The 12,873-nt window shown below is 47.6% G+C and overlaps 1 protein-coding gene across 1 annotated transcript in view; it reads right to left on the bottom strand.

The window, feature by feature from the left end:
- The window catches only part of PRR12 (proline rich 12), a 638,795-nt gene that overhangs the window by 14,855 nt on the left and 611,067 nt on the right, over positions 1-12,873 (bottom strand). Inside the window, exon 13 of the mRNA XM_085616148.1 lies at positions 861-956. Coding sequence (XP_085472274.1) covers positions 861-956 — 96 coding nt within the window. The remainder of the gene's footprint in view (positions 1-860; positions 957-12,873) is intronic.

Genomic DNA, 12,873 nt, shown 5'->3' with positions numbered 1-12,873 from the left:
GAGAAGGCAGTAGATACACTTCTTGTGAGGATCATCCGAGTGAAGTCTAAGTTTCCCACAGGAGTGAAAAGAGACCTCTTTGTAGAAGACATTCTAATTTGAAGAAGAAAAATGTTCAGTAGGCCAAAAGAGAAAGTGAGACTCCCTTTACACGACGTGCGGTAAACAATCTGAGAGCCTGGAGCCTTTGTGGAGAGGGTTCTAGAGGGTGCTGTCGTCTGATCGGCTGGAATTTGGAACATTCCTAATGACTAGGACGAGATATTAAAGTGAATGTTTTTTCTCTATTAACTATAATGTTAAAGTCATTACTTACTCATTTTAATGTACCGTGGGACTCCCACTTCCACGAAGTGGAACTGAATCTAAGAAAGATACCCCAATACTGGAGTAACACACTATTCAATACTGACCTGCAGCACAATCAGCTCCTGCAGTACTGCAATTCAAAGCGCGCACTACTATAATGCGGCAATACGGCTGTGAAGAGGATCCGAAGCTATCTCAGATGTACCAAAGCAGCCCACTCTCCTATTCCAGGACTGGGGGTAGCAGTCATACAGACATGCGGGTGAGTGCAGATGTGCACACACAAACAAACACATGCAAAGCTACCAATTCACCTCTGCCCTGACTTCTAGCTCCAGTTCTGCAACAGAAAAGACTTAACATATTGCTATCTGCGATTATCCAAGCCTCTCACATGTACAGGCAGTGCCCCCTGAAGAAAAAGAGAGTAATCTTGCAGGAAGAACTGTACCCAGAATTATACAAAATGACATAGTGTACAAGAGTTTACTAAAAGCTGGCATGCCATGAAACAAGCTATGTAAGAAAACATAGTTACTGTAGATACTCACCTCTTGCTTGCAGCGAAGGAAGGTGTGATATTTGTAGTGATGCAAAGAATGGTACAGAGAGTAAAAAGGTATCTTCTCAGCCTCCACCCTGTATTCCTGAAAAAAACCAATAACAATACCTTGAAGCAAGACACAAATTATCATCATCATCAAACAGTCTTTATTTCGACTTCAAGTCATGAAAGACAATTTAAAAACAAAACTCATCATTATTTACAAAAACACATTTAAAAACATTTCATCATTAAGCGTTTCCAATTTTTGGGCTATACATATAGAATTCATGGTACTTATGCTAGGAGCAACATGATTTGTTTTACTGCATAAGTGGTATTCCTAATCGACCAATTAAAAAAATAAATATCTGCTTTTCATAAAAACAAGCTAAAAGAATACAAAAGATTCCATCATTATACTGGTTTACATTTAGGGCAGCTGAAGGGCTTTCAGTTTCCCAGCTCTAATTAACCACATCCATTTCAGAAATTTAGCTATGGCAATCACTATTATTTCAGAACTATCGGATTGAAATATTCTTAGTGCAGAAAGCCCCGTCTTAATACCCTTCTGGATGCAAACTGCTCTTATCCATCTTAGGCGGGGGGCCTTATATACTGGGCAAATAAACAAAATATGTGCTATAGTTTCACGAAATATCTTACAGAAAGGGCACATTTGATCGTTTTTGCTAGATGCCCAATTACAGGTAACCGTGTTCAATGGAAGAGTACCTACCCTGAACTGGTGATATAATTTCCTATCTTGAGGCAATGTGATCAAATCCCAGTACTCCTCATACCCAATAGAATGTTTCAGCTCCAAAAAAACCTTGGTATGTGAAGGATTTGTATGTGACTGGAACTCCACCTGGGATATATATGACCAGTAGGCCTCTTTCAACTCCTGTTTAGTGGGAATTATTGTCCCTTGTGGATTGTCCCATAGATCCCCCAATCCTAAGGACTTTAGAAGGATTTTTACCTTCCTGAACCAGGGAATTTTTTCCCCTGTATCCATATTACGCGTCTCCAAAAGTGCCAACGCATAGTGGTTCAATTCGGGGGTAACCCACAGTCTTCTCCAATAGGCAATTGGTCTAAATCTACAAATATTTTCTAGACTCTGACACCCCAAATTCATGCGAAGAGGTATTAATGGTGTAGATTGTGGGAGGCCTGTGATACAGCGAAGAAACCTATTGTGTGCTTTTTGTAAGCCTGCTATATCAGACGTCCCCCACAGTTCAGCTCCATACAGCATGGAAGATCTTACTCTCGAGTCATAGATTTTTAATACTGGGGCTATGGGTTTGGTGGCTGATAGCTTAAATTCTCTTAGCAATGCGCCTGAAAGTTGCGCATGCTTAGAGATTAAATGGGCCACGTGAGGCTTCCACTGTAACCTGGAGCCCAGTGTGATGCCCAAATAGTTAAAGCTGTCAGTCTGCTCTAGTAATTCCCCATTCATAAAAACTCTGCCCCTGATGTTCCGGTGCCTATGCATTGTCATAAATTTAGTTTTGGAGACATTAACAGAAAGGCCAAAATCATTACAAAACTTTTCAAAGCAGACTATTGCCTTCTGTAACCCTTCCTTTGTTTTGGATATTAGGAGGGTGTCATCGGCAAACATCAGAAGGGGGACGGGGATGCCATTCTGTTTAGGTGGATCGGTTGTAGAGTCTTGGTAGTATTCAATAACTTTGTTTATATACAATGTGAATAATGTGGGTGCCAGCACACATCCTTGCCGGACGCCCCTTTCAGTTGGGAAACTGTCAGTCACTTGGCTCTGGTTACCCCACCTGACCTGCGCATAGTTATTTTCATGTAATGTAATCAAAATTGCAAGTAATTCAGGTGGGATGCCCTGATCACGAAGCACTCTCCACAGCCTGTCTCTCGGTACTAAGTCGAATGCAGCCTTTAAATCAACAAAGGCTGCATACAGTGTGCCTCCCCCCAGAATCACCCATTTCCAGTATATTGTGGAAAATCTAAAAACTTGGTCCACCGTGCTGGTCAGGGGTCGAAAACCAGCCTGTAAAGTGGACATGATTCCTGATTCCTCAATCCAGGTCTGAACCCTGAGAAGGACCATTCTGGCCACAACTTTTTGAATACAGGCTATTAAGCTAATTGGCCTGTAGTTTCCCGGGTCAGCTCGGTCACCCTTCTTATAAATTGGTACGATTTCAGCTCCCCGCCATAGATCTGGCACCGTGGTGCCTTTAGCCAGAGTGTTCGCCAATAATTCGATGTAAGGGACCCAGACTGACCTACTATGCAAGAACAAGTCTGCAGGAATTTTGTCTAGGCCCGGAGCCCTACCTTTAGGAATTAAATTGAGGGCACATTCGACATCTTTTTTGGTGAACACTAGTGTAGTAACTGGCAGAAGGGGGCTGAGAGAAGCTAGTGCGGGTGGCGGGACATTATTCATATTTGCAAACTGGGATTTGAAGTGCTTTACCCATTTTTCTGGTGGGACATGGTTAACCGGGGCTGGTTTTTGGTTTCCCATGCCCCACCTCACCAGATGCCAGAAGTCCGTTAAATCTCTGGACTGACTGGCTGCCAATAGTTCATCCCAGTATTTGGTGTCCCAGGTTTTTTTCGCCACATTTTGTGTCTTTTTGTAGTGAATCCTTGCCGCCCTTATAACTTCCCTGTCGGTGGATCGCACAGCATCAGCTAAAGATTTGTAAGCGAGCCTACAATTTTTATCATACCATGATGCTTGTTTTCTATTCCCCTTACCGGGGTGCTTTTTCCTGGGTATATTAAAAAAAGTACTAAGTTTAAGAAAAAGGGTCGAATGAATGTGAATTACCCTACTGCAGCAGTCCTCAGAATCCAGCTGCCCCAGCATTTCAATTGTTGCTTCGTTTACCATTTCATTCATTTTGTTAATCGATTCAGGCTTGCACAGACACTCTGCCCATCTAAGCCGCCGAGTATCATTTGCCAAGATGATATCGCCTATCAAATCTACATGTAATGGCCCCTGCCCTTTGTATAACTGCAGCTCAAGGCTTAAAGGATTATGGTCACTTTCGATACGTTCTATAACTATCATATCGAGTATGGTAGACCAGAATTCAAGGTTAACCAGTATATAGTCTATTCTACTGGTACACAATCCGTTATTAAAAGTTGGGTTGCCCTGCTTATCACCTCGAGTCCTGCCGTTCACTGCTCTCAATCCATACTCAAGACTAAAAGTCTTGAGTTGTAGGGCGGCCTGGGTCCACCGTTTGATAGGGGCAAGGCTAAGGCTGGGAATCTGCCAGCAGATGTCCTCTGCCTCCGTAAGCTCCAGGTCTGTTTGATCCAGGGGCTCATAGGAGCAGTTGAAATCACCACAAATTAGCATATTAGCCCGTCCCTTCCAAATATTAGCATAGTGTCCCAGTATCGTTACTACTTCTGAAGGCTTCCCTCCTGGCTTTCCTCTGGCATATACATTAAAAATAATGAGCTCACCAAACGATGAAGATTTCAGCTTAACCGCCAGGATATCCCTTGAATCAATTTCAAGTTGTGAAATAGTAAAACCATCGTCCTGTTTTACCCAGGTAGTCAATCCCCCCTTGGGTCTCCCTCTATTTGTTTTCGTTGCAGGTATTGCAAAGTGGAGATACCCAGTTCTGTGTTGGGGTTCTAAAGCCCATGTTTCTTGCATGTTTACTATCATAAAATTGTCAATGAAAGTAGCCCAGTCACTGGAGATCAACTTGTTTTTTAAACCAGCCACATTCCATGAGACTAGAAACTGGCTCTCCGCATTACAAGTTGTATCATTTGGGACAGTTACAGAAACTCCTGTGCCATTGATATTCCACTTTTCACAAGACTCATTTCCGCTACCTTCTCCCGAGTGGTCAATATAGCTTGATTTGTCTTGGAGGTTGCTTGGCATGGAAGAGCCTGTAGCCCCAGCGTAAATCTCATAATTGTTTAGACCATAATTAAGTGTATCATTTATGCGGTCTCCTTGAGTGGTTAATTTTATGCTGCGAGCAGAATTAATTGGTACATTGATAGTAACACCAGCCAGAATGAAACCTCTATCGGGTATATTTAAATCAGTGGGAGAAATCCTATCCAAGGTCTCAGCCGTACCCACTGGCTCCTCCCCGGGTGGCTGTAAGCTTCAATCGCAAGCATCCAAACCACTAAAGATGTTAAACCGGTTGGAAACTTCCAGTGGGGTGAAAGGTGCCGGGTGATCCCAGCTCCTATGTACGGGGAAACCTGGCCTAGTAGGTACCATATTCCACTCAAGGTCTTCTGACGTTTTGGCTGGGTTCCTGAGATTCGACACATCGGGAAGTTTGATACTAGATATTGTGTAACCCCTAGTCTGGTGGGAAAATACAACAGATCGTGGGTAGAAATAGGTCAGGGGACGTGGAATAATGCAACTACCTGAATTGACCCCTGGCCAGTTCAAGACATGACGTACTGCATTTTGATCTCTAAAGTTTATCACAACCACATCCCCCCTAATATCTTTAGGTCTACCCCCCAACCACTGAAGCCGGCGTACATGGATTATTTCGCCATTAATGTTACTGGTGATCGGCCTATGTAGTGCCAGCCAATGTGTTATTTTATTCTTTAGTTGGGAGAAACCTTCTCTCTTATTTACTGAGAGCTCAGGAACCCCCGTTAGAATCACAACATAGGGGACAGCCTCAGGTGGAAGATCCGGTAAGGGTCCCCTAGACTGATTCCCTCGGGTCTGCCTCCAGCCTCCCTCCTCATGTCTCTGTAACCCATCCGAACAGTTACCCATATCATTAGTGATATTGTTTACAGGGATTGTAGGATGGGAAGTAGTATTAACTGGCGCGTTACACACAGGAGCATTTGGCTGGTTGGTAGTACTGTTACTCGCAGTAAGATTAGAGACCAGGACTGGCCCTCTTATTAAATTACTACCAGGGGACAGGTCACCTAATGATAGATTAGTGGGAGCTATGTTTACGGCTAACCCATTATCAATCAATGGTGGTCGGATTTTAACAACAGGATTTCCCCCAGATGAGTGGGCTTGGGCCTGATCGGGTTCCGATTGAGCTTTTAATTGTATAGAACAGGACTTCCTATCAAGGTCTGCTTCAATTTTCCCTAGTCGATTCTCAATTTTTTCCAACCTTTCTACAATTGCAAGAGTATAAGAACGCAATATCAGTTCGAAAGTGTCCACAAGGTTACTAGTAATTTTAATATTAGACCCATTATCTTTGGGACAATGTTCAGTGCTGTGTACCACCTCTATATGTGCAGAGGTCGGCACTGGTATGGGAACAATGTCTGATCCGGTCACGTCCTTGGTAATTATAGTGGATATAACTTTAGAACTGGAGGGGGTCGCCTTCTTCCCAAAAACGGTATGGCTCATCCTTTGTTTTGTAAGTTCCATCCCTTTACGTCTCCTCTTAGCAGGTGGTGGAACTTGCCTTGCTGGTTGTACAGCTTTCTTAGGTTTTTTAGACTTATGGGAGGTAGGTGACACAATTTTCGAAGTTCCTGAAGAACTGGGTAGATCAAGTGACGAATTAATAATAACTGTTCCAGTAGAAGGAGTACAGGGTGCTACACATTCTCTCAACAGGAAGGGTACACCTTCTGTACTTAAAGTATCGTCAACAAGGGCTGGTACAGGAATACAATCACTTGCAGGGGTAGCTGTAGAATTAAGCTCAAACAATGCCCTGGTTTTGATAATTTCAATAGAGCGTCTACGCTCAAGTCTTCGCTCTGCTAAGGAAGACTCGGTTGTTCCTGTAAATGGAGTCTTAATAAGATAATTATCCAAAGTACCATTGGTTACAGTTCCCAGTCTATCAGCCATAGCAGGAAATGGACTCGGCATACTTGTAGTCATGGTGATAACTGTATCAAATACTCAAATAGCCACAGTAAAAAGTAAATACAACTTACAATGAGATGTATTCCTAGATCTATGCGTCTAAGCAAGGTGCTGTGCCGGGGCCGGTCTCGTCGGTCCACGGAGGGCCACAGAGGGCCCGCCCTTTGCCCGGGCTTAGCCCGGCGCCGTCCCGCGCGCGTCCCGCGAAGCGGGTCTGTCTGCGATTTATGGCGCCTCCTGGCGCATGTACCGCGTCAGCTGGTCGCGCCGCCGCTGAGGCTGCCGGGAGTTGCAGTCCCGGGGCGGCGACGCGGAAGATGGAGCTTGGTGTGGTGCCCACTAGACTCTTGGCGGTGGCGGCGATGGTGCCTTGGCAATGGCGTCACTCCCAGGTAAGTAATAGATCTAGCAAACGTCCCCCCGCTCCGCCGGTCTGTCTGCGATTTATGGCGCCTCCTGGCGCATGTACCGCGTCAGCTGGTCGCGCCGCCGCTGAGGCTGCCGGGAGTTGCAGTCCCGGGGCGGCGACGCGGAAGATGGAGCTTGGTGTGGTGCCCACTAGACTCTTGGCGGTGGCGGCGATGGTGCCTTGGCAATGGCATCACTCCCAGGTAAGTAATAGATCTAGCAAACGTCCCCCCGCTCCGCCGGTCTGTCTGCGATTTATGGCGCCTCCTGGCGCATGTACCGCGTCAGCTGGTCGCGCCGCCGCTGAGGCTGCCGGGAGTTGCAGTCCCGGGGCGGCGACGCGGAAGATGGAGCTTGGTGTGGTGCCCACTAGACTCTTGGCGGTGGCGGCGATGGTGCCTTGGCAATGGCGTCACTCCCAGGTAAGTAATAGATCTAGCAAACGTCCCCCCGCTTCGCCGGTCTGTCTGCGATTTATGGCGCCTCCTGGCGCATGTACCGCGTCAGCTGGTCGCGCCGCCGCTGAGGCTGCCGGGAGTTGCAGTCCCGGGGCGGCGACGCGGAAGATGGAGCTTGGTGTGGTGCCCACTAGACTCTTGGTGGTGGCGGCGATGGTGCCTTGGCAATGGCGTCACTCCCAGGTAAGTAATAGATCTAGCAAACGTCCCCACAAATTATTTTTCCACTTTTCCGTTTAAAACCTCAGCATTCTGTTAAGCCTCCTCTACTACCAGCATTTGGGGGGAACCACCAAGGGCAGTCACCATTCGTGCCAAACAGAATACACAGTGACAAAGTGAAACTATTCTCGCATGTGTTGTTAATAAGGAAAAATGGATGTAAAATTCTTCACATAACTGACGTATGATCGCCCCCCACACCTTTTAATATTATCATTGACAATAGCAATAATCCCAGTTTATTGCAAAAAGGCTGCATGAACCGCGAGTAAGTATGTATTTTGTTGGGAAGAAGGATTTATTCAGACTATGCTCAATGCACTGGGTGAAACATCCTGGATTACCACATACTGAAATTAACCTACTTGATTATTATGTTCCAACCAAGCTTATTGGAAGAGGAGCCTTTGATTCAGGTAGACCTTATCTATTCTGCAGGTCATGAGGCTGCGATCAAAACGGTGAAACATAAAACCTAATTCCACAAATTGAGTTTTATCTACTAAAAAAAAAGATGTTATTCTGGCTCATAATGAAATTTGCTGAAAGGTTATGAGAGTAGGAAAGTGTGTCTAATGTGCTAAAGCACTTATTTATTAGACAAATGCTGAGCTCTTCCTTTACGGAGCTTTGATGGAGCAGGGTCAATTCCTCTGCTTTGTTGGAACAGTGAGAAGAGGAGTCTGGAATCTCAAAGCATGGCCATTTATTCAATATTAAGCTCCCATTTGTTTTTTGTAAAGGTTTGTCAGTCTGGTAGATGATTTGGGATGCTTACTCTGAACAGTATCGTGAACAAGAGAGGAGAAAGAAGGGGCTTCTAGTCTACCTCCAGCTGCAGGCTTCCCTGCTGCTGCCATAACATATTCTATTTGTGGGTCTTCACTTTTGATAAGGCTGTTTCTGGCAAGGCTGTCTTCCACTGATGGGTTTGAACCCTCTGCTGGTAGTACTTTGTTTGTGTGGCTTGTTTTGTTGCCTGTGATATTACTTTTTCTAAGCTAGCAGGCTTTAATGTTTAGGCCTAACCGTTCATGCAGTGCACCTTGTTTGCATGGCTGCTAAAGAGAGGTATCAGATTTACTTTTCTTGTTTTGAGACCCGAGTAGCAACCTAGTAAACTTTTTATGACTAGTTGTAAATATGTTTTTGCTACACTATTTCTTGACTCTGATCGAGACTGTCGTTATAGACCTTAGAATTACCCCCAGTTATCAGACTAAATCCGGGGGGGAAATTTTTTCGTAACAGTACCCCTGCGCGTCAGTAGGTGGCATCAGTCAGCTCCGCGTCCGTCGTCCGCTTCGTGGTCGCCAGGATGACCTCACGGTCTCTACTTAGACTCCGCCTCTGCGCGCCAACGTCAGTTCTTAAATTTTCCGTGCCAGCCAGTGCAGATCCGGCGAGAGCGTGCTCCTAATCCTTTTTTTACTAAACTTTTTCGACTTTTTGTCAACATCTTTTTTGAGTCTTTGAATCCTGGTGGACGAGGTATGTCCCATCGTTGGACCGGATTCAAGCCTTGTGACTTCTGTCACAAGCTGATGTCGGTCACCGAACCACAAGTCTTGTGCCTCTGGTGTCTGCTGCGCGACCACGACCCAAAGTCGTGCTCTGACTGCCGGGCCATGAACCTGAAGTCTTTGCGGGAGCGGTCCTGAAAGGTTTTGGAGGCCTGGCAGTCCGCTCCGCGTCGTTCATGGTCCCGGTCGAGAGGAAGGTTGCGGCACCGGTCTCGGAGTCACCACTACTCGTCCTCGAAGTCTTCGCACTCCTCGGCTAAGTTGAAGCAGAAGAAGAAGGCGAAGATACATTGTCGCTCACCGCCTTCTCCCCGTCCGTCGGCCAACGCAACGCGGGACCCGGAGCATCGTCGCTGTCTGGATCTGTCTTCCGAGCCCGCTGGGATGTCTCAGCACTTCCCTCCCTTTCCCAGAACCAGAACGTCCCCTGCCCAGCTTCGTGCATTTTACGAAGCGCTGCACAGCATCTTTGGGCAGCCTGACTCCACAGGCACGCCTTTAGGCCACACGGATTCGGCAGGGGACCCTGCGCATTCGATGCTGGGGGCTCTGGCCCCGGCGCCATTGGCCCTCCAAGGATCCAGACCTGGATCCGGATCGAAACCGATTGACCTCACGGAACATTCCCCGGCACCGATTCTGGTGACGATGCCCCGACGCCGGTTGTGCCCCTAAGATGTTTTCTTCCATCAGCTTAGGGCTGCGGTCGGTGAACACCGCATGCCTCTTGGGCCGTTATACCCACAAGGCGTGGGATACGGTTGCGCAATTGCTGCCACAGTGCCCGGAGGAGGCCCGGGCCATTCTCACCTGCGCAGTTGCTGAGGGTCAAGACGCAGCAAAGTTCACCATCCGGTGTGGGCTGGATACCGCTGACTCTCTGGGTAGAACGGTTTCCACGTCGGTAGCCCTGAGGCTCTACGCCTGGCTGAGGATGTCTGGCTTTTCTGGGGATGTCCCATCCACCCTTTTGGACATGCCCTTTGATGTCAGTCGCCTGTTTGGTGACAAGGCGGACTCAGCGCTTGAACGCTTCAAGGACTCTAGGGCTACGGCCAGATCCTTGGGCCTCGCGGCAACCTCTCGCCCCACGCAGTATGCCTTTTGTGGCTACGGAAGGGGTGCCTCAACATGTTCCACCCAAGACCACGCAAGCTACCCAGCCTATCCGTGGCCTGGGACGTGGGACCCAGCGACGCGGTTATGGGGGCTAGCAGCGGGCCAGTCCACCCATAGCCCTCCTGCAGCAGCTTCCAAACCTTCCTAGTCCGACCTTTCAGGGCCACAAGAGGTCAGTGGAAGGCAGGATTCGCCATCACCTCTCCCACTGACACAAAATCACGTCGGACAGGTGGGTTTTGTAGATAGTCCGAAGGGGCTACTCCCTCCCCTTCGAAACTATCCTCCCCCCCATGCCACCAACACTCCATCGCATGTCGGAGAATCACTTGGCCAAGGGAGCTATCGAACAGGTCCCTGTGCCAGAAGTGGGTTGTGGTTGTTAATCCCACTACTTTCTGGTACCCAAGAAGGACAAAGCCCTGCGTCCTATCTTAGACCTCAGGGCCGTCAACCGATTCCTCGGGAAGGAGAAGTTTAAAATGTTAACCTTGGCTCAGGTCTTGTCTGCCCTCGACCATGGAGACTGGATGGTAGCGTTGGACTTTCAGGATGCTTATTTTCACATCCCCGTCCTGCCAGCCCACAGGCATTACCAATGGATCACGGTAGGCCACAAGCATTTTCGGTTTACTGTGATCCCCTTTGGCTTCACCAGCGCCCCTCAGGTGTTTCATGAAAGTGATGGCAGTGGTTGCAGCTCATCTGCGCCGATCAGGGGTTATAGTCTTCCCCTATCTCGACGACTGGCTGTTGAAGGCAGGCTCGCCCCAGGCTGTCGTATCCCACCTCCAGACTACGGCCGACCTTCAGCATCCGCTGGGGTTCACTATCAACGTGCCGAAGTCGTGCCTGACTCCCTCTCAGAAGCTCCTTTTCATCGGAGCAGTCCTGGATACAGCACAGTTTCGGGCCTATCCTCCCGAGAAGCGAGTCTGGGATACTCAGACTATGATACCGATGATTCAGCCTCTATCCCGGATTTCGGTGAGAATGACCCGGAGGCTGCTGGGCCTCATGGCCTCCTGCATCCTGCTGGTGGATCATGCCAGATGGCATATGCGGGCTCTGTAGTGGGACCTGAAGTTCCAGTGGGCGCAGCATCAGGGGAATCTTTCAAATGTCATCCAGATCTCGGAGGGGACTGCACGTCTGTTGCAGTGGTGGCTCACGAACCAGGATTGGGTAAACGGCAGATCCCTCTCCCTTTCCTAACCAGAGTTCACGGTGGTGACAGGTGCATCACTCCTGGGATGGGGGGGGCCACATGGGAGAGGTGGAGATCAGAGGCCTCTGGTCTCCAGCGGAGTCCAGGCTCCACATCAACCTTCTAGAGCTTTGGGTGATCCGTCTCGCACTGAAGGCATTCCTTCCTTCTGTCAAAGGAAGAATAGTGCTGGTGTTCACAGACAACACCACAGCCATGTGGTATTGCAACAAACATGGTGGGGTGGGGTCGTGGACCCTATGTCAAGAGGCCCTTCACCTTTGGACATGGCTGGAACACCATGGTATATCCCTGGTGGTTCAACACCTGGCAGGTTCCCAGAACGTCAGGGCAGACAAACTAAGCCGCCGGTGCATGATGGATCACGAATGGCGTCTGCACTATGAGGAGGTGCAAGGTCTCATAGCAGTGAAAAGAGAGCCTTGGTTAAATCTATTTGCCACTGAATAGAATGCACAATGTCAGCAGTCCTGCGCGTTGGGAGTTTCCAAGGCGGCACTCGCTTGGCGACACCTTTCGTCGCGAGTGGAATTGCGGCCTCTCCGCCTGTACCACTTCTACCCAGAGTGCTGAAGAAGATCAAGCGCGACCGGGCCCAAGTCATTCTTGTGCTGTAAGGAAACAATAGCTCATGCGGATTAATACTTAACAATATAGTATGTATTCTAAAATAATGATAAAAAAGAAAAGGGGATTACGAGAGATGTCAGAAGAAAAGGCAAAGCCATACACGTTAGGTCTTTTTGTGAAGAATGTTCTTTGTTTATATTACTAGAATATTTACACAAAGTAGACATAAATACACAATACAAAATGACATTAAACATACAAATTACAAATTAGTGTCCCAATGAAAAAAACCTAAACAAACAAATAACATAAAATGCGACATACAAACAAGGTTTCCATTTCTCTTTACAAAGGCAATCACAAACACTTAATAATTCAAATTAGCAACACTTAAATATTATAAGTGTTGATTTAGTGATTTGCCTATCGCGTCAACGGCGTTTCGACCCTATTCCAATTTAAAGGGTCTCGTCAGGACTGTCTAATATAGGGACACCTTATCGTCCAGGACAGGTCTAGCGTGTAAGTGTACAGTGACACCGTGCTCAAAGTGAAAGGATAAACTACTCACAGGTACCCAGCCGGGTGCCCTGTGAGAGAGGACT

This window comes from Triturus cristatus, chromosome 7 (assembly GCF_964204655.1).
Source record: "Triturus cristatus chromosome 7, aTriCri1.1, whole genome shotgun sequence".
Classification (NCBI taxonomy): Eukaryota; Metazoa; Chordata; class Amphibia; order Caudata; family Salamandridae; genus Triturus; species Triturus cristatus.
Note: the sequence above shows the minus strand (reverse complement) of the source record. Positions and strands in the feature narration are given on the sequence as shown.